General features: G+C 40.9%; 1 protein-coding gene across 1 annotated transcript in view; it reads left to right on the forward strand.

The window, feature by feature from the left end:
* Positions 1-23,185, forward strand: part of prkcaa (protein kinase C, alpha, a) — a 110,408-nt gene that overhangs the window by 24,039 nt on the left and 63,184 nt on the right. The window contains exon 3 of the mRNA XM_073852673.1: positions 11,637-11,719. Coding sequence (XP_073708774.1) covers positions 11,637-11,719 — 83 coding nt within the window. The remainder of the gene's footprint in view (positions 1-11,636; positions 11,720-23,185) is intronic.

Consider the following 23,185-nt stretch of genomic DNA (forward strand, 5'->3'; position numbering starts at 1 on the left):
CCTCCATGTGGGGAAGAAAATGAAACACAATGTCTCCAGAGATACACTGCAGAAACATATACAAGGATAGTTCACCCGAAAATAATTGTTTTGTCATTTACTCGCCCTCCAGTTGTTTTAAACCTGGGTGAGTTTCTTTCTATATCTGATTCTGAACATAAAACAAGATATTTTGAAGAATGTGAAAAACCAAACCATTGCTAGTCATTGGGGACCAGCAAGTGTTTTATTATACACATTCTTCAAAATATCTTCTTTTATGTTCAGATAAAGAAAAAAATATCTCTTTAACATATAGGGACAGTTATTTTGTTAAGCCCATTTAGGTTTTTCAGGTTTTCTTGTTGATATTTTGCAATTTCCAGGAAGGCAGACATTAATGACATTGATATGACACTGATAATTTTTATGGTGTTACTCTGCAGTGTGTGTTCAGTTACTGGTAATGGTGTGTGTGGATGGATGGTGTTTTGTTTGGCTATGCAAATGTGCTTTATAGCAGGATATCTGCTTGTCACGATACCAATAGGAGGACAGGTTTTCTGCCACACACACACAGATGCACTTTAGAGTCCCCATAAAGTAGTTTGATTTGCACAGTTTTTTCTGTGTGTTGACATGTCTGATTGGAACATGAAGTTAGAGCATTTAGTTGGTCACATAAACACATATTACAGGAATTAACCTGAAACCTTAACATTTGTGTATAATATTGCCAGTTACTGTTACTTGCCACAGTAAAACAGTGATAATGTTTAAAAATGGTGGTGAAGTGTAGTTTGAAAAGTTTGTAATTTATGCTGGTGCATGGCTCCAGTGTTCTCCTCCTCTGTGCCGTTTATAACACTGAAGCTGTCAACCTTTTTGAGATGTTTGACCTCCACCATAGCCATTCTTTGTAAAATTCAAATGGGTCTAATGCATTTTTTACGAAACATAAAAGAGAACTCAACTCGATACTTATGCTTGGTTCTGATCGTGATCGGCCGATATTGGCTTAAAATAGCTTGAAGCAACCGATCAAAAAAGCAGATCACTTGACGTAAATTACTTGCGCAACTTTTTCACACGTGCATGCACAGAGCACAGGTAAACAACAGCAGAGCAAAGCTTACCAGTGGCAACATGAGTACTAAATTCCTTATTCGTTTTGGAAGGGTAGTCTTGTTATTGGGCATGTGACTAAGTTGTGCGAGTACAGAGCGCTGACTGTAGTTTTGCCGAAGTTCAAGTTTACTTTCGGTTTCATTCTCTGCTATCTTCAGTGAGTGGTGAATGTGCGTGCTTGAATGTAAATGAATGTATCTTTCTATACCCGTCATATTGCAATAATATTACCACTGTATGTCTGTTTGTAGTCATCAGTTCATGTTGTAGTTCAGTTCATATAGAATGAGGAGAAACGGTGCCCGTGTAATTCACGTGCGTATGTTTGGCGCCATTTTATCCCATTGTAATTCTAATTAACGCATATAGATGTCACTGAGGTGAATGTTTATGTTTCCTATATACAGACGGATTCTGATATATCGTATTTAATTCAGCCTAAACCACATTTTACTACCTTTATCCTAATGACTGTGCAATGCTGGATAATACAATCCTTACATCATCTTAAAAAGCAGCTACAAATAACAAGCAAAGAACATTTACATTATCAAAGAACGTCATCACTAACTAGTGTAGCCTAGTCTAGTGTGAGGTGCACTTTAAAAAACACTCCCGTTATAATCAGTTTATCTATCTACACTGTATGATGAATAAATCTCTTACCCATGCGGCGACGTGGCCACTCTATGCGTGTGTTTATACCACGGCAAGTTTCTGAAGCATCCTACCGACTCTCTGCACTGCATCGCTAAAGTTAGGCGCCTTTTTGACGAATAATAATAATAATCGTCATGCTATCGTCAAAGGCATCAGCAACTGGAGATATCTCTAACTATTATCTATCGTCTACAACCCTAACTTGGTGGTTCTTCAAGATCTTGACTGTAGCCTATTTCTACCGTTTTTTTTTTTCTTCTTCAATATAGATAGTTAATTTAGAGTTAGTTTCATTTTTACAAATGGTGCAAGCTCTGCTAGATTATAGATAAAAGATTCCCATTCCCTTGCCATTCTGTGATCGGTAATGATCGGTAGTGATCGGTGATCGGCAGATCATGATCTTGGTGATCGGTAATCGGCCCCAAAAATGCTGATCGGAGCATTTCTATTAAAGACTGTGGTAATTAAAAGAAATTGTAAAGTTTTACAGTTTAATGAATCTTTTAAAATACAATTAAATGAAAATACAACGATTCCCCTTAGTTTTTGAATGTTTATTTGTACTGGATAATATGCTTTCCCCCCACAATGACAAATACAGTGCTTTAATCATATAAAAGTAAACATTTAATTATGTATTATTATAAATCTTGCTTTGACATATTATTGAGAGATTTAGTGTGTCAACTTATGTATGATTTACATTACAGTCTATGAAAATTTAATCTTACTTTGTGGTCCTCTGTATAAAATTGAGGTGTTTTTTTCCTTGAGAGCTATATAATCTCCTGAATCATGCTATATAAAAACCTCAATAGCACATTATATTCAACAAACAACATACAATGCAAACTATCTGCAGTCCTACTATTGTGATTGTGACAGTTCTACCTAAATTATTACGAAAGTATTCGGTCTTGTTCACATTTAAAAAGCGTAGGATCATATTAACATTTACTTTATTTGGCTCCTCTTTGCTCATTTTGGCCCCTCTGTGGCCCCTCCTTTAAACGTTTCTACTATTGCCACTGCTTGAATGGAGCATCTGTGTGTGTGTGTGTGTGTGTGTGTGTGTGTGTGTGTGTGTGTGTGTGTGTGTGTGTGTGTGTGTGTGTGTGTGTGTGTGTGTGTGTGTGTGTGTGTGTGTGTGTGTGTGTGTGTGTGTGTGTGTGTGTGTGTGGGAGAGAGAGAGTGGTTAATTGAGTGTGCGTTGATAAATGGTGTCAGGAGTGTTAATCTCTCCTGTTAAGCTTACACAGCTGAACGGATTTGAGGAGTGCCAGAGCTCACAGTCCAGCTTTACACTGCAGTTACAGGAGCACAGGGGAGGCTTTGTGAATCCAAGAACAATCATACACTTACTCTTCAATTATCCTCCAGCTTTGTTCAAATAGAGCTAACACTAAAAAAAAACTCCTGAGCCCAAAAAGATGCATATAATTTTATAAAACAAACTGTGTACATCAAAAACAAACACGATAAACACTTCCCATGTGCTGTCTGTGATACTTGAAGTTCATGTTACCAATATGGATTATATGTATGGATTATACAGAAGTTAGGGCCTAACAGTTTTCGGTGAAAATTTGAACAGCTAATAATCAGTCAATGTGGTAACACTTTATAATAAGTATACAGTAATAAAGTACTTTTAAACAATTTGAAACTAGTTTGTAGTTAATTCAAATTGTAGTTTCAGCAATGTTAATGTAATAATAGGGTGTACAAATTATTAGTTCTTCATTTATTAGCACTGCAATTTACTAATTTAATTATTATTAATTAGCTTATGTAAAGATTTAGACAATGTTTTTATACATTGTTTTTTTTTTACTCATTGTATTCTAACCCTAATTGTATTTAAACAATGTGATTTCATGAGTATTTGTTTGTATTTAACATAATGTACATTTACTTACATTTACATAGACACAAAAACATACAATGTTTGTTTTTACATTATTACCATCACTACTACTACTATTACCATTAATAAAATATCAATTGCCTACTCTAAAGTGAGAACTTAATTTACTTTTTTTAATAAACCATTAACTCCTTTACTATTGGTTTAAATACTGTAGATGAGTTAGGTGTAATTAACAAGTTGTTAACAAAGGATAATAAAACAAAATGAATATATATGAGCTAATTGATAACAATAATAATTTGTTAACTATCATTTCCCCCCTCCTTCAGAAGATGTAGAAATGCAAAAATTGACTTTTCTTTTTTTGTTGAAACAAAATTATTATTTGCTATGATTTTCTATCATGTAGGGTAAGTGTACCCATTAAGATGCCCACCAAAATCTAAGTTTAAGTGTTTTTCATAAATATTGACATGGTTTAAAAGAAAAATCTATTGTTAATATGCAAGATTTCTCTCTCATTTAAAAATGTATTAATTAGTGAATGTACACTTTAGACTATAAAATTAAGATATTTTATGAATAAAGTCAAAAGTCCGGCATGGGCTTAAATGGTACATTGGCACCATTTAAACCTGCATGTGTCCAAATAAGCCCACATCATGATTTATTCACAAAATATATAAAAAAATATTGATTTTAAAGAAGTAAAACATTAATATATTTATTCAGTGACACAAAAGTGTTTTAAAAATTCCTTTTACTAATGTTTGTTAGCGCTTATCACCTGTACTAATAACATTTAACCCCAGCCACACAGGAGCTGTAAGGACTGTACAAAGACACATTAGTCTAACCACGTTTAGATCACCTCACCTTACATTTTTCCTTCTTTTGTTTTACACTCAGCCTGTAGATCATCTCACCTCACATTTTTCCATCTTTCATTTTACATTTAGCCTAAATAACATAATCTAGCTTCTTGTTTACAGTCTATTTAAAGACACTCTGAAATCTTGCCCATCTTTAAGTTAATTTATGAAAATAATCTGCTCTGCAAAACAATTTATGATGTATTTGTTTGTAAATTAATGCAAAATGAATCACAAAACATTTAGTGTTTGCCGTTCAGATGCCTAATTCTTCGGCAGTCCATCTTTCAGTAAGGCTAATGGTTTGACCTTGAGACTTTGCTCAAGGCAATAAAACTCATCTTTCCATTTAAAGAAAAATGATATAAAATGATAAAGTACTATTTGTTCATACACAAAAAACAATAGATTTATCACAATAGATGTACTTAACAAAGAAATGGCTGGAAATTGCCGAAATGTGTTGATTTCTGAAGGTTCCTAAAACACAAGTGGGGCTAACTCAGCATTGCCAAGTGTGATGTGTATGCAATAAAACATGTCAGGGAATTAACAAATGCTTAATTGGTACACTTACCCTACCTCTAGAAGTTTACCCTTATTCTTTACTTTCATGTTTCAAACCTGTGCGTGGAAAAAGGGTTCATGTAATGAGATGTTATTCATTTAATTCATAAACTATAGTGTAAACTAGCTAAAAATATACACTACCACACAAATTGGCACAAAAATGTTTTGATGTTCACCACAATTATAGTGCCACCTATTGTCTGATGGACACCACTTTTTACATGACTTAGAATTACATTGTACAAAAGTTTCAAGTTATGTGAAATCTGGGTATTTATTTCAGGAGTTACAACCTTTTTTAAAAACTATGTCATGGCCATAAATAATGAAAGTTCTAGGAAAGTCTGAATTTAACATGTTTTTGATAATTATTGAACTGAGAAACTTCCTACACAGTTTTTGTTGCAAAAGTAGTTAATGAGGTTGTGTGTGAAAAACAGATATATTTTGTTTGGCAAATATTAAAATCTCAAACTACTGAAAATCACAGATTTACTGTGAAAACTAGTGGTGTTAAATATTGCGCTGTAGTTGATCTAAAACTAGTTTGTTGAGTTTTTAAGAAAATTCTGAAAGGGTCTTGAAGTAAAGATTGTTAAATGCTCTCAGAAGTAATACCTGTAAAGATATGACAAGCATTTTTATGCATAAGGGTTTCATTATTTAATTTCTGTATTCATCACTGATCGTTTTGGCACGTAGACACATCTATGCAGATTCAGTTTGTACAGTGGTTCAGGGCCACTGAGACGGAGCCAGAGAGCAGCCCACACAACAGGAAAGAGAAAATGCGTTAAAGTGTTATTTTATTATTGCTTTTCGTGATGAGGATGGGAACATTTATTTTTATGTTCTGATGTGAATGTGCAATGATTTAAAATATGGATATTTGTGTTATTATTCCCTCAGCTTTTTGACTGCCAACGGTCATGTCAGAAGGAGACATCTTAGTTACTGTGACATTGATGTCTAATTCTCTGACAGCAATTTTGTAATGCTTAATTTTTTAGATAGTCTTATGTAACAATAACTGTAGGGCCTATACTTTCCTCTCTGTTTTGGTGTGGAGCCAATATCTGACATCCATTTATCCATCCATCCATCCATCCATCCATCCATTCTTTAAACCACTTGTCCTATGTAGGATGCTGGAGCCTACCCAGCGTCTCGGGCCAAAGGCAGGGAAACACCCTGGACAGATGGCCAGTCTATCACGAGGCTAACACAGACATACACACATTCACACTCTCGCCTACAGGCAATTTTAGTGTCTCATTTTACTTGACCTTTGAATTATGGGGAAACCGTACTGAGGTGACAGTGCTACCCACTGAGCTGCCAGATATCTGACTTTTTCTTGCAAATGTGTATGTGCCCCTTAAATTTACCTTTTAATGTCTTTTTCACATTTATTTGCTCTTTCGATATATACACATTTGTTAACTACTGCTATATACATCTATATATTTTTCAGTATCGCCCAGGCCTACATTTTTTTTAACATTTAACTAGTCAGTAACCTAAATGATTCAAATAATATTCTCTTTATTAAAACTTGACAAACTATCTGGTTAAAGAAAATTCACCACACATGAAGTGGTCAACATGGTGTAAATGTTAAACAAATTAACTTAAATATAAAAAAATAAAAAATAATTTGTTGCAAACATGAATGCTTCCAGTGCTGTGCATTATCCAGTCACTTTGACAAAGACTGAAACAAGTCCAAACTGTGCAAGGAGTAAAAAACAGCACAACACAGGTGAAAAACAGTTTATGATGAGAAACTTCTATTTAGATGGACTTACTTCATTCACCACCAGTGATGAAGTGATCACGGTCTTGAAACAGATAGAATAAACAGCCTCCCCCAGCTGTACAGTCGTGGCCAAAAGTTTTGAGAATTACATAAATATTGGAAATTGGAAAAGTTGCTGCTTAAGTTTTTATAATAGCAATTTGCATATACTCCAGAATGTTATGAAGAGTGATCAGATGAATTGCATAGTCCTTCTTTGCCATGAAAATTAACTTAATCCCGAAAAAAAACTTTCCACTGCATTTCATTGCTGTCATTAAAGGACCTGCTGAGATAATTTCAGTAATCGTCTTGTTAACTCAGGTGAGAATGTTGACGAGCACAAGGCTGAAGATCATTATGTCAGGCTGATTGGGTTAGAATGGCAGACTTGAAATGTTAAAAGGAGGGTGATGCTTGAAATCATTGTTCTTCCATTGTTAACCATGATGACCTGCAAAGAAACGCGTGCAGCCATCATTGCGTTGCATAAAAATGGCTTCACAGGCAAGGATATTGTGGCTACTAAGATTGCACCTAAATCAACAATTTATAGGATCATCAAGAACTTCAAGGAAAGAGGCTCAATTCTTGTTAAGAAGGCTCCAGGGCGTCCAAGAAAGTCCAGCAAGCGCCAGGATCGTCTCCTAAAGAGGATTCAGCTGCGGAATCGGAGTGCCACCAGTGCAGAGCTTGCTCAGGAATGGCAGCAGGCAGGTGTGAGCGCATCTGCACGCACAGTGAGGCCAAGACTTTTGGAAGATGGCCTGGTGTCAAGAAGGGCAGCAAAGAAGCCACTTCTCTCCAAAAAAACCATCAGGGACAGATTGATCTTCTGCAAAAAGTATGGCGAATGGACTGCTGAGGACTGGGGCAAAGTCATATTCTCCGATGAAGCCTCTTTCCGATTGTTTGGGGCATCTGGAAAAAGGCTTGTCCGCAGAAGAAAAGGTGAGCGCTACCATCAGTCCTGTGTCATGCCAACAGTAAAGCATCCTGAGACCATTCATGTGTGGGGTTGCTTCTCATCCAAGGGAGTGGGCTCAATCACAATTTTGCCCAAAAACACAGCCATGAATAAAGAATGGTACCAAAACACCCTCCAACAGCAACTTCTTCCAACAATCCAACAACAGTTTGGTGAAGAACAATGCATTTTCCAGCACGATGGAGCACCGTGCCATAAGGCAAAAGTGATAACTAAGTGGCTCGGGGACCAAAACGTTGAAATTTTGGGTCCATGACCTGGAAACTTCCCAGATCTTAATCCCATTGAGAATTTGTGGTCAATCCTCAAGAGGCGGGTGGACAAACAAAAACCCACTAATTATGGGTGATTATGAAAGAATGGGTTGCTATCAGTCAGGATTTGGCAAAGAAGTTGATTGAGAGCATGCCCAGTCGAATTGCAGAGGTCCTGAAAAAGAAGGGCCAACACTGCAAATGCTGACTCTTTGCATAAATGTCATGTAATTGTTGATAAAAGCCTTTGAAACGTATGAAGTGCTTGTAATTATATTTCAGTACATCACAGACCAACTGAAACAAAGATCTAAAAGCAGTTTAGCAGCAAACTTTGTGAAAACGAATATTTGTGTCATTCTCAAAACTTTTGGCCACGACTGTACAGTAATGGAAGCATTTTGAACACTTTGCTAAAGGTTACCATCAGATCACTCTCAAAATCATTTTATATTGGTTCCATTTTTGCCCAAATTGCTGGCATTTTTCCCTTAAGCCGCTTTTATTTCCTCCTTTGGTCTCTACTTATATGGATCCTATGGAAGTTTAACTACTTAAAAAAACTGTGACATTACCAGCTCACTATTGAGAAATGTTGTTTCAATCGTTAAACTGTTTTATTGACAAGTCACAGGTCAGCACTGATAACAAGTTTCTCTTACTCTGTGTGCGTGTGTGTGCGTGTGTGTGCGTGTGTGTGCGTGTGTGTGCGTGTGTGCGTGTGTGTGCGTGCGTGTGTGTGCGTGTGTGTGCATGTGTGTGCGTGCGTGTGTGTGTGTGTGTGTGTGTGTGTGTGTGTGTGTGTGTGTGTGTGTGTGTGTGTGTGTGTACCTGGTATTCATCACGTTGTGGGGACCAAATGTCCCCACAAGGATAGTAATACCAGTAGATTTTGACCTTGTGGGGACATTTCTTAGGTCTTTCTTAGGTAATTTCACATTTCTTATGTGTGTGTGTGTGTGTGTGTGTGTAAAGAGACAAAAGAGCAGAACAGATAGAACAGGCTTTATTTACATAATAGTTTAGTAAGGAAAACATTGAAAATTGTCATTTTGTATCCTGTTGTTTGTCTTATTTGTGGGCTTGGTCAGTGTCTTTGAATGGCTTTGAAATAACAAGTGATATGGAAGTGTACAGCGGTCAAGCTGTACTTTATAGCTGTATGTTTACTGAATAATAATTTCAAACCTTAAAATATTAATCCACCAATCAAAGTCAAACATTCAATAGCCCTGTAGTCATTAAACAAAACATTAAACAGGAAATTAGGACTTAAAATATTAATAGTTAAATTTTCTGCTCAGTAGACCCAGGGACAGTGTGAATTTTAAAGGTTCAAGCCTAATAAGTGAATGAAGGGCATTTTTTACACAGTGGCTCTGTACCTTGTGAGTCTTTCTTGTCTTACTGCGATTGAACAGTCAAATACTCACAAAATAATAAGAAAATGCTTGTCTTGTGAGTATCTGCATTAACGCAAGGGTTTATTTTAAGCAAAATAATATACAAATAAACCTGCTGCTGTACATGTCACATGTTAATAATGCTCATCAAAAAATAAAACAGAAGTTAAAATAAAATATATGTAAATATTTTTTTTTCATCCGTATACAGGTGCATCTCAATAAATTAGAATATCATGAAAAAGTTCATTTATTTCAGTAATTCAACTTAAATTGTGAAACTTAAATTTAGTGCACACAGACTGAAGTAGTTTAAGTCTTTGGTTCTTTTAATTGTGATGCTTTGGCTCACATTTAGCAAAAACCCACCAATTCACCATCTCAACAAATTAGAATATGGTGTCATCAGCTAATCAACTCAAAACACCTGGTTTCCTGACGCCTGTTTCACACATACTCCGTATGCAGTCCGTGTGCATTACGTATGCGGTGCAGAAGCAGCACGAGCTAATTTTGCTTTCACACAGGACGTGTTTGCAGTCCTTTCCTGGCATCAAGAGCCACCGCACACAAGGAATTTGGCTACAGTTGTCGTATTCTTCTTGTTAAGCCACTCCTGAACCACAGACAACGTCAGAGGCGTCTTACCTGGGCTAAGGAGAAGAAGAAATGGACTGTTGCCCAGTGGTCCAAAGTCCTCTTTTTAGATGAGAGCAAGTTTTGTATTTCATTTGGAAACCAAGGTCCTACAGTCTGGAGGAAGGGTGGAGAAGCTCATAGCCCAAGTTGCTTGAAGTCCAGTGTTAAATTTCCACAGTTTATGATGATTTGGGGTTCAATTTCATCTGCTGGTGTTGGTCCACTGTGTTTTTTGAAAACTAAAGTCGCTGCACCCATTTACCAAAAATTTTAGAGCACTTCATGCTTTCTTATGCTGACCAGCTTTTTAAAGATTTTTAAAGCTGATTTCATTTTCCAGCAGGATTTGGCATCTGCCCACACTGCCAAAAGCAGGAAAAGTTGGTTAAATGACCATGGTGTTGGTGTGCTCGTATGGCCAGACCTGAACCCCTTAGAGAATCTATGGGGTATTGTCAAGAGGAAAATAAGAAACAGGAGACCAAAAAATGCAGATGAGCTGAAGAATGAATTTTGAGTAAATGAATTACTTTATTGTCATTTTATTTTTCATACAATGAAATTAAAAGCTTCTGGCTGGTGTTAGAAAACAACAGATAAACACATAAACTAGACTATAATTTCACATTAAGTAATCTAAATAAAGTGACCATTTTTAATATTGCACGTTAGCCTTCACATAGATATACACACTAACTTTGTACAAAGTACAATTTAAGTGGAATGGAGTGAAAAGCCACTGTCGAAGAAACCTGGGCTTCCACAGACTGATCACCTCCATACCACGCTGAATTGAGGCAGTAATTAAAGCAAAAGGAGCCCCTACCAAGTATTGAGTACATATAAAGTAAATGAACATACTTTCCAGAAGGCCAACAATTCACTAAAAATGTTTTTTTCTTATGAAGTATTCTAATTTGTTGAGATAGTGTGAATTGGTGGGATTTTGTTAAATGTGATCCAAATCATCACAATTAAAAGAACCAAAGACTTAAACTACTTCAGTCTGTGTGCATTGAATTTATTTATTACACAAGTTTCACAATTTGAGTTGAATTACTGAAATAAATGAACTTTTCCAAGACGCACCTGTACATCCATGGTATGTCTATGATGATTTTCCCTAGACAATGGATACAGCACAACCTTCCAGAATATGTTGTATATGATGTAATAATTTCTCTCATCAAAACATTATGCTGGTGTTGAGTCTTTTGTGTTAGTGTAGCCCACTCATTTACACTGTACATTATTAATTTACTAATTTATTAGCGATATCATCCTCAGTTCTGCTGCAATAAGGAATACACACACGCACACAAATCAGCAGAAAGAGCAACAGCGTTTGTTAGCATTGTTTATAAAACTAGCTTTGAACTGTTTGCTCATATTTTTATTTGCCAGTGTTTTACAGGTATGTGGGATTTTGTAAATGTAACAAATATCTCTCTCTCTTTTTCTCTTTCTGTCAGTGTGCTGTTTTGTGGTCCATAAACGTTGCCATGAACTGGTTACATTCTCATGCCCTGGAGCTGATAAAGGGCCAGACACCGATGTGAGTATGCAAATACACACACAAACAGTGGTTGTATTCAACATTTCCCTCTCTCACGTGACATTGTTTTAGAGTATATGTGGACTTGGTAGAATCCTGTAACACGGATACTGATTGACCTCAGCTAAAAATGTATGTTTGTGTCACAGCTCACTTAATGAAATATTGTTTAGCACTTACATCAAACACTTAATTTTAAAATTAATTTACAAGAATATTAAAGATTGAAACATTTTTTTGGTGTTCAGATACTTTCTTCTATGCCAGCTTGGTGTACAGAGACAACTATAAGTAAACCGTTCATAGGTGAAGTGAGGGTGGGACTGTTTTCCTTTTTTCTTTTATCATTGACTGACTGGTGGTGTATTCAGAAAGCTGTTTTAAAAGCAATGTTTATTTATACAGTTATGCGTAGTTGGGCAGAAATTACCTACTTATGCTCTCAATATCTATGATACTGTATGTTATTGGTTATGTCTCCTTTTTTCAGTTTTCAAAAATTCTATTTAAAATTGAGTGCTCCATTTTATTTGTTACATTTATAAATTCAAAGCAATTGTTGTAGTCAAGCTATAATTTAGTAAATTATTCCACAAATATATATTTTATATTTAATTCTTTTGCACATAATGTTTCTCTTCCATGCAATTCACACTCAGATAATCACTCTATGTAAACATGTTCTATAATACATGAGCATAAATATGCATACTTGTAAGTGGTGTGTGTGAACTCTCTTGACAAGTGGTGTAGTGGTGGAGTAACCAGAGATAATGTCAGAATGTCATTCAAGCTTATGAGACACTCCTTTTTATAGAGCACAGCATGGACGACTGTCATACTGTAGCTGTGGAATAAATTCTCAGTTAGAACTGTTTACAGAATCTGTGCATAAATTGGGTTTGTGTGTAATCACATGCTCAATTTACCGGTGTTTAAAGTCTGAACACAGGTTGAGAAGGGCAAAGCATGCACACTCTCACACAGCCTGCTTTATTGTGATTAGTTGAAACTCCAAGAGTAATAGCATTGCAAATATCCTCGTGTTACTGACCTTGGGAGCTCTCTGCATTTCATTTGTAAATGAATACCCAGCTCCTGAGAGGGGGCAGAACAACTCACATCTGTCTTGAGTAAAGAGCTTTAATTGGCTAAGTATTTCCTTTTATTATATACAAACATGTGTACACACAGAACTAGCTTGTTAATATTGCAAAGGCCTATTTTCTTTCTGACTGGCATATAATCAAAGCCATATGCTGTTTTTCTACACTGAAAAAAATCCATATTATGTTATTTACAGAACAACCTGTAAATTTGACAGTATTAAACTATAATTTACAATCAAGAAAAATCTGAATGTAAACCAGTAAATTCAACAACACACGCTGCTACTAAAATCTGTTTTGTATCTTCAGTATATAGTGACAACATTCATTAAACAACAGAAGATGTAACATAAAACCCCAAAACTCACAAGTATTTAAACATAATACCTTTAAATGTGAAGTGTGACTAAAGGAATCCTGGGAGTGTCTGTTTACATTTTTTGACTGTAAATTATATGTTGATTTGTTCTTTTACTTCTAAAAACTGTACCGTTAACAGCATTTTACTGTAAAATTACATGACATGTCTGGTTAGATCTTTTATAGTTTTTCTCTGTATACAGAACGTCTAGGTTACGAAGGTAACCCTCGTTCCCTGAAGGAGGGAACGGAGACGTTACATGGGATCTCGCTTGAGAGACCAATCATCTCTGAGCCTTATTCAAAAGGCCAATGAAAATTGGCGAGTGGACGTGCGTGCCGGCCACGCCCCCGTACATACGGGTATATAAGATGGCGGCGCGCACCACTCAGTCAGGCTTTTGCTGAAGAGCCGTGAGAGCCCGGCGTCAACGCGACGTCAGGTCGTGGCAGGGGAATGTAACGTCTCCGTTCCCTCCTTCAGGGAACGAGGGTTAACTTCGTAACCTAGACGTTCCCCTTCAGTCGTTCCACTACGACATTACATGGGAACATTCTATGGAACAGGCCACGAACTTGATGCCGCGTTACGCACAACCCCACGTGCTGGCAGGCGGACGTGTCAGCAGATGGAAATTGTAACGTAACCTTCCCAACGCCCTGAGGCCCAATAAGGGGGCCTTACAGGGATGCCAGTTGTACTGAAGCATGGGTTGGGGGGGCGGAGCACATGGAATTTTTACATGTGGAAATGAGAATAATTCAATATATCCATAAAGCTTTTTAGGGATACACGAGGGAAACAGCGGTCTCCTCCGCTGGAATATTGAAAAGTATAGCCACAACCTGCGGGCGAAGGAGACCCAGGCAGGATCACAGTCAGGGACTACTCCGCATCTAGACCCGACTGCGGGGCATGGAGGACCCAGGGTTCGCCGGAGGGAACATACTGGGAATGGCACACGGATCCACGTGGGAGTGGCGCAGCAAGCCGACACCAGCGGTTCTCCCGTTCGCCTGTTATGTTAAGACACGAGAGGATACGGCCTCTACACGGAGGTTGTAAAACCTAGCGAAGGTATTCGGTGTCGCCCAGCCCGCAGCTCTACAGATGTCTGCTAGTGAGGCGCCATGAGCCAACGCATAGGATGAAGCAACACTCCTAGTGGAGTGGGCATGAGCACCTAAGGGGCATGGCTCTCCCTGATATAAATAAGACAGGGAGATGGCATCTACCACCCAATGGGCCAACCTCTGTTTGGAGACAGCATTCCCTTTCTGCTGACCTCCGAAGCAGACAAAGAGCTGCTCGGTGCGTCTGAAGTGGCGAGTATGGTCTATGTATAGGCGTAGAGCACGAACAGGGCACAGCAGCGCTGAAGCCGGGTCTGCCTCCTCCGGGGGCAGAGCTTGCAGGTTCACCACCTGATTGCGGAAGGGCGTGGTGGGAACCTTGGGCACATGACCGGGCCGGGGTCTCAGGATGACGTGAGAATCTCCGGGCCCGAACTCAAGGCACGTTTCGCTGACAGAGAAGGCTTGTAGGTCCCCTACCCTCTTGATGGAGGCCAGAGCTGTCAGGAGCGCTGTCTTAAGGGACAGGAATTTCAGCTCAACTGACACAAGTGGCTCAAAGGGGGCCTCCCGTAGGCCGCGGAGGGCGACGGAGAGGTCCCAAGAGGGTACAAGGCGCGGTCTGGGAGGGTTGATCCTCCTAGCGCCCTGTAGAAACCTCACGATGAGTTGGTGCTTACCCAGGGATGTTCCATCTACTGCATCGTGGTACGCCGAGATGGCAGCAACGTATACTTTGAGAGTCGAAGGGGACAGCCTGCGCTCCAACTTCTCTTGCAGGAAGGAAAGCACTACTGCAATCGTGCATCTCTGTGGGTCCTCTCCTCGAGAGGAACACCAGTCAGCGAACAGACCCCACCTCAGGGCGTAAGCCTGCCTCGTAGAGGGGGCTCGGGACTGAGTGATGGTATTTACCACGGCCTGGGGAAGGCCGGCGAGGTCTGAAGCGTCCCGTCCAGGAGCCAGACGCGCAGGTTCCATAGGTCGGGACGTGGGTGCCAAATTGTGCCCATCCCCTGAGAAAGAAGGTCTTTCCTCAAGGGGATTTTCCAGGGAGGGGCTGCCGCGAGGGAAATGAGTTCTGGGAACCAGGTCCGGGTGGGCCAGTGTGGCGCAACCAACAAGACCTTCTCCTCGTCCTCCCGGATCTTGCACAGGGTCTGTGCAAGGAGGCTCACTGGGGGAAAGGCGTTTTTGAGCCCCCGAGGCCAGCTGTGTGCCAGTGCGTCTCTGCCGAGAGAAGCCTGGGTCAGAGAGTAAAAGAGCTGGCAGTGGGAGGTTTCGGGGGAGGCGAACAGATCTATCTGAGCCTGACCGAAACGGCTCCAAATCAGCTGGACTGTCTCGGGGTGGAGTCGCCACTCTCCAGGGTGGGTAGACTGCCGTGAGAGCTGATCCGCTGCACGGTTGAGTTCTCCTGGAATGTGAATGGCACGTAGCGATTTCAGCCACGTTTGACTCCAAAGGAGCAGACGGCGGGCGAGTTGTGACAGGCAAGGAGAGCGGAGACCGCCCTGGCGATTGATATGCGCCACCGTCGCCGTGCTGTCGGTACGAACAAGCACGTGTTTCTGGCGCAACATCGGTCAGAAGCGACGAAGGGCCAGAAGCACAGCCAACAACTCGAGGCAATTGATATGCCATTGCAGTCGAGGTCTTGTCCAAGAGCCCGAAACTGCGTGCCCGTTGCATACAGCACCCCAACCCGTGGTAGAGGCATCCGTGTAATCTACAACGTGCCTGGAGACCTGCCCCAAGGGAACTCCGGCCCGAAGGAAGGCGAGGTCTGACCACGGGCTGAATAGGCGGCGACACTGCGGGGAAACGCCAATCCGGAGTGTGCCACGGCGCCATGCCCGTCTCGGGACTCAATCGTGTAACCAGCGCTGAAGCGGTCTCATATGAAGCAAGCCCAGCGGCGTAACCGCGGCCGCAGCTGCCATATGCCCCAGGAGCCTCTGGAAAGTTTTGAGAGGGACCGCTGTCTTGTGTCTGAATAAGTCCAGACATCTCAGCACTGACTGCGCGCGCTCGTTTGTGAGGCGGGCTGTCATATTGATCGAGTCCAGCTCCACACCGAGAAAAGAGATCCTCTGCACTAGGGAGAGTTTGCTCTTCTCTCGGTTGACCTGAAGGCCCAGATGGCGGAGGTGCCGAAGCACCAGGTCCCTCTGTTCGCACAACAGGTCTCGCGAGTGAGCTACAAGAAGCCAGTTGTCGAGATAGTTGAGGATGCGAAAGCCCGACTGCCAAAGAGGGGTCAGGGCTGCCTCCGCGACTTTGGTGAAGACGCGGGGAGAGAGGGACAGGCCAAATGGGAGAACCCTGTACTGATACCCTCGACCTTCGAAGGCAAACCGAAGAAAGGGTCTGTGACGAGGAAGGATCGAGACATGAAAGTACGCGTCCTTCAGGTCGATGGCTACAAACCAATCCTGGGGACGAATGCAAGTTAGCATGCGCTTCGTCGTGAGCATCTTGAACGGCAGCCTGAGAAGGGACCGATTCAGAGCTCTGAGGTCCAGGATGGGTCTTAACCCACCGCTCTTTTTGGGCACGATGAAGTAGGGACTGTAGAACCCTGACTTCATCTCGGCTGGAGGGACTGGCTCGATTGCGTCCTTCGCCAGTAGGACTGCAACCTCCGCACGCAGGACAGCGGCATGCGTGTCCGAACGGACAATAGTAGAAAGGATGCCTCTGTACCTCGGCGGACGCCTGGCGAATTGAATCGCATAGCCGAGACGTACCATCCGTATCAACCACCGCGAGGGGCTGGGAAGCTGAAGCCAAGCCTCCAGCCGGCTCGCTAGCGGTATCAAGGGAGCGTTGACCGACGTGACCGCGGTGGGGCAGCCTGGAGGGGGAAGGGGAAGGGGACTGTCCCCAGAGAACGAAGGGTTCTGGGGGAGAGTATGGCTGCATGAAGCAGGGCTTACCTTCTTCCCAGGTTCCCGCGCTGGCGATATCGGGCTCCGAGCCCGGTTCCGAGGAGTGTAAGTGCTGCTCGAAAGGGGAACTCGGGGCCGAGGCCCCAGAGGTGAGGAAATTAGCTCTTTTTGTGCCGGCGGCAGCATTGAAGTACACAAAGGCTCCCGGCCCTCCACCGGGAGTGGGGACGTTGATATCATTGTCCCCCGAAGAGCAATCTCCATCACCTCTGGGTTGCCTGCATCAGGGACGCTTCGCGGCCTTCTTACGAGTACCCCTGGCGGGTTCCTGAGAGGCGAGCGGCATCGCTCTCCTGCGGCCAGCTCTGCGCCGGGCAGCCAGCCTGGCTTCGTGGACCTCAGCGGGTGTAGGAGCTGGTGTTGTTTTTGGGGCCGCAGGGGGGCGCCCTCGGCGACGGGCAGGCGGAGGCGGGGCCACCGGCGGCGGGATGGAAGCTTCGCGGCGGGGCAGGATATGCTTGATGGTCTCCGTCTGCTTCTGGACTGCCGAGAACTGCTGAGCAAAGTCCTCGACAGTGTCGCCAAACAGGCCGCTCTGTGAGCGTCGAGAAAGCGAGCTTTGTCGGCGTCTGCCATCTGAGCCAGATTAAGCCACAGATGTCGCTCCTGGACCACAGCGGAGGACATCACCTGACCAAGCGACCGTGCCGTGACCTTCGTCGCCCGGAGGGCAAAGTCGGTGGCAGCACGGAGTTCCTGCATCACGTCTTGGTCAGGACCACCCTCGTGCAGCTGTTTCAGCGCCTGCGCCTGGTAGACCTGTAAGGTGGCCATGGCGTGCAGGGCGGAGGCAGCCTGTCCAGCGGCGCGATACACACGGCCCGCGAGAGCGGACGAGCGCTCACACGCCCTGGAGGGTAGATGCGGCCGGTCCCGCCAGGTGGCGGCGCCCCGCGGGCATAAGTGCACCGCGATAGCGCGCTCAACCTGGGGGACCGACTCGTATCCCCGGGCTGCCCCGCCATCGAGGGTGGTGAGGGAGGAGGAGCTGGGGCGAAGGCGCGAGGAAAAAGGCGCCCACCATGTTTTGATCAGCTCCTCGTGCATCTCCGGAAAGAATGGAACGGGGGGAGGGCACAGCGGAACCGCAGGCGCCCCCGTCAGGAACCAATCACCAAGCCTAGAGGGATTGAGCCATTGTCGGTTTAACGACGAGCCGCGGGGCACGGAGGGGAGCTGTCTTGCAAAAGAGCGGCGGTTCTTCAGCGTGACCATGGTCATGCGCTCGCAATGAACGCACAAATCATCCGTGAACGCTGCCTCAGCATGCTCTAAGCCCAGGCATGTGAGGCAGTGTTCATGTCCGTCCTCAGAGGTGAGGAAACTGCCACATCCAGCAGCGCACGGCCGGAAAACCATTCTGAAAAGAACGTTTCACAGCCGTGAGAAATTGCTCTTTTAGTCCCGGTCTGCCCAGGGAGGAACCGCGGCACTCTGTGCACTCAATGGGGATCACTCGTTGGAGAGCAGGAGGCTTCTTGATGGCCGTAAAAACGGCCGCCCGCAGGATACCGCTGATGGCTGCCAAAGACACTCTTTTAGTTTGTCACTCTTTCAGATGGCAGCATGTCAGCGGAGAAGAGCTTCTTACAGGAACGTTTGTTTCTTTGTTAGGTAGGCTCGAGCAGAATGGCTCTGAAAGCAAAAGTCTGACTGAGTGGTGCACGCCGCCATCTTATATACCCGTATGTACGGGGGCGTGGCCGGCACACACGTCCACTCGCCAATTTTCATTGGCCTTTTGAATAAGGCTCAGAGATGATTGGTGTCTCAAGCAAGATCCCATGTAACGTCGTAGTGGAACGACTGAAGGGGAACTGGAACTTACTGTTACTCCATTAATAGTTTTTTTTCCATAGTGTTTTTACATTTTAGTTTAAAAATTTTTACAGTGTAGACTAATGCTATTCATTAAAGGGATAGTTCACCCAAAAATGAAAATTCAGTTAGAATTGATAATTAATGAATGACTCGCTCCCAAGTTGTTCCAAATCTGTAACCGAAAAGTTGACGGAAGCCATTAGCTTCCAATATGTAAATATTATTTTATGGAAGGCAGTGTCTACCGTCAAATGTTTGTTTACCCATATTCTTCAAAATATATTCATTTGTGTTCAACAGAAGTAAGAAATGTATACAGGTTTGGAGCAAGTGGAGGGTGAGTAATGACAGATTTTCCATTTTGGTGTGAACTAATACTACACTCTAAAAAATGCTGGGTTAAAAACAACCCAACTTGGGATATTTGGCAACCCAGCACAAGATAAATATTGGAAAAAACACATGCTGGGTTATTTTGACCCAGCTGGTTGGGTTAAATGCTTTTACCTAACATGCTGGGTTGTTTTATTTAAGTCAACTATTGTTTAAAAATTATTATAATTGCTGGCTTAAGATGGGCTGGAAATTAAAAATCACACTCAGAATTATAGAGGCAACAGCAGTAATCAAAAAATGAACATTTATTATTAAGCAAGAACACCCATGGGAAAAAAAAGACAAATTGAATTGGGTGAATACACTATTTACAATATTACATACATTTAAATCTGTTTAACAAGCATTTTAGAAATAAAAAATCTAACATTTAAAAGTAGCATTTTAAATTATGTGTATTTAACCATTCTCTGTAATCACTTTTCACCAAAATAGTACTAATTCTCTGGTGTGTCGCCAAAATCTGAGCCGGTGAGGTGCTGCTGCTCGCCAAAGGAACTACGAACCTCAGACTGCTGGCTCGAAGCTGAAAGATGCTGTGACTGATTCCATAACCTGCCCATAAACAAACAGTACTGAGATTAGAGAACATATTTTAACATTAAATTAAATTCAGTATTATAACAAATAAAATCAGTTTATGTTACATTATGTTAAAGCAAAAGGCATTTCCATCATGCGTAAATGACCGCTAAAAAATATAAAAAATAACCCAATAAAATTATAAAACAGGCTGAACCCAGCATTTGGGTAAAAAAAATAAATAAATAAATAAAAAAAGCCAATCACAACAAAGTGTACATTTTATTTAAAGGGGACATCGGATGCCCATTTTCCACAAGTTGGTATGAGTCTTTAAGGTCTTCATGAAATTACTGTAACATACTTTGGTTAAAATTTCTTAATGGTCATACAATTTCTCAATGGTCAAAAACAGCTCTGTTCACAGTGACCCATTTTGGTGCATGTCTCTTTAAATACTAATAGGCTTGTCATCCCGCTCTGGAAGAGGAAAGACGTTTTGAAAATAATCATAAAAAATATAAAGTATGACACTTACTTCTTCTGGAGGTGCAGCTGGTTCATAAACAGTGGGTACTGATTCATTCTTGAGTTTTAACTTTTTAGCAAAACCTGTCTTGAATTCCCCTCATTCAGAAAGCAGTTTGGAGTAAATTGATTTGCCCAGACATAAATGAATTTAGGTGTATTCAGTGGTGTATTACCATCAAAAACGAAGCTAATCCACTATGTCCTCAGTGGCTCTGTTGTCGGGAGAAAATGAAGACTCTTATGCTCACTTTTACATTCAACTACAAAATACCTGCATTGCTCATAAAACGCTTACAAAAAATCTGCTTGAGCATGGAAAAATGGACGAACAGTATACAACTAGCTGAGGGCAGACAGTCTGTCAGCGGCTGTAAGGGCCTGAGAAGTGACAACGTCATACTGCTCAGAAAATCAAAATGGCTTGATAATTGAGACTGTTTAGGTTTTTTGGGGATTTAAAAAAGAGTGAAAGGATTTTTGTCATTGTAGGGTGGCTGTGTCCACACACTGCTAAGACACATTTATGTGCAAACACCATGTAAAAGTTAATTTTGCATCTGATGTCCCCTTTAAAAAACATGACATGAAATGATTAATTTTAGCAGTCAAACAGAGAGCATATTCTGTATGTCTCAAAAGTATTAAAACACTTGCAAACAATAAACTCAGTAAAAAACAGAAATTAGCAATTATTATAATTTTCACCAGTATGAACTAATGAAATAAAAAGAAATACAAGACAACTGATTAAAGTACCAAACAATCAGTTAAGAAACACTTGATCATAACTGTAATAAACATACATTTTTATTTTTTAGCAGTTCAAAAAAACATTTACCTAATCTCAGTAATAACTTACAGTAATAAATCTCTAGGAGTCTAGGAATATGTTATACTTTGGTCCTTAGTTTGTTTACTTTTTGGCAAACCTTCTACGTTACCTCTTGCTATTCAACCTAACAAATATTGTTTTCACACCTACTGTAAATAGGTGAAATGACTATTCACATGCACTTTCTTGCATTTGGTGTGAATAGGCCTATGTTTTATTTCTCGAAGGAGTTTTTTTTTTTTTTTTTACATGGGTGTATACTGTAGCTACCCAGTTTTAATACACATTTTTTCTTTGTTTGGTTTTTAAAAGCTTTTTTGTCAGGTTAAATCTGCAGTAGACTATTTTGAGAATGTAATTTATTTAGTAGTTCATGTGCTCTGGGAAAGGTTCATATGTCAGGGGTGACAGTTGTTCATTATCATTTACTTCAACATGGAGAAATTTTCCACAGGCAGTGGAATGGAAATTAAAATCAGATTGAAGACTTCTTGCTTCAGATGTTCTTTCAGAAATAGAGTATGTGCTTAAACAATTAAATAAGTACGATAAGTATCAAATAAGAATGACAAAAAAAGAAAAGATAATTTTTAATTAAAAGTTTTTTTTTTAAATGAGCCAAGGAGTCAGTATGCATCATTCATTCAATTATTCATTCATTCAGACTGGTTTTATCTTTTACAAGAAACTGCAAACACACACATAGATGTGTATATATGTATACATATTTTGCAATAAATGTAGAATTGTTTCTATGTAATCAACAACTTTTAATTTTTATATTCCATGTTTTATTTCATTTATATATTATATTATTTCAAATTTAATACACATTTGCAATGTTTTAAAGCAGATTTTTTAGATTCACATAACAGTTTGTGATTCAACTCATAGGTAATTGGCTTCATTTGCAACTCATTTTTGATAGATGTTTTTTCTTTCTTTTTTTTAAATCCCTACGTGAAAAATGAATGGAATAAATACATCCGTAGCCGAATGAAAAAGTAGGCTGGCTCTAATGCACTATATAGTGATGCTTTTTGAGTTTATAATAATGAAGAACGTCCGTAGAATCTTCATTGCATTATACAATATATATAATATGTGTAATATAATCTCAGATGTAGCATGTAATGTGATCTTATCTTCTGCTTTTCCTCCAGAGTGTAACAGTCCTCTTTGATGTTTTGCTGCAGGTCACACTATCTATCGTATCATCAGTGCTTGTGTTTAGGCCGCATTCAGTCTACATGCATATATCTCTGCCAATTTCTGCACAATTTGCTGGCTATTCACAAAGCCCACCCTTTGCATGTTTATGTATTTGTTTTTCTTGTTTACAAATCTATTTTGTCTGAATTTGTCTGACTGATTAGATTTTTCCATATACTTTTTATTATTCCATTAAGTCCATTCCAAAGAATTTAGCATATTTTTCTCCCATAATTAGTATTAAAATGTGCATAGTTTATGTGTACTGTAGTTCCACTAATGACTTTGGTAAGGAATTCTCTTCCAGCCTGTTGTTTTGTGGTGTTTTTGTGGTTACGTTCTTCCGGCAGCTGCTTCTGCATCCATGGCGGTGTAGACGAGTGTTGATTATAAGAAGTCTCTCTTTCTCTGTGTGTTTGTTGTGTGTGTAGCAGGCTTTTCTAATAGAAAATCTCCATGCCTCATTGATTCCATTACAAATCCATTAGCTCCCTCAGCCCACTGGAGGCCTGATCTTTAGGATGTCCTTAATGCTGAGCATCACTGAGCTAACAGCACAGGCACAAACAGCCTGTCTACTCTGAGGCTTTTGTTCTCCCAGAAAACAGTCCCTCTCGAATTTGAGAAAAAAATTGCAGTACTGTCAGTGTATGTTGCC

Source organism: Garra rufa, chromosome 12 (assembly GCF_049309525.1).
Source record: "Garra rufa chromosome 12, GarRuf1.0, whole genome shotgun sequence".
Lineage (NCBI taxonomy): Eukaryota > Metazoa > Chordata > Actinopteri > Cypriniformes > Cyprinidae > Garra > Garra rufa.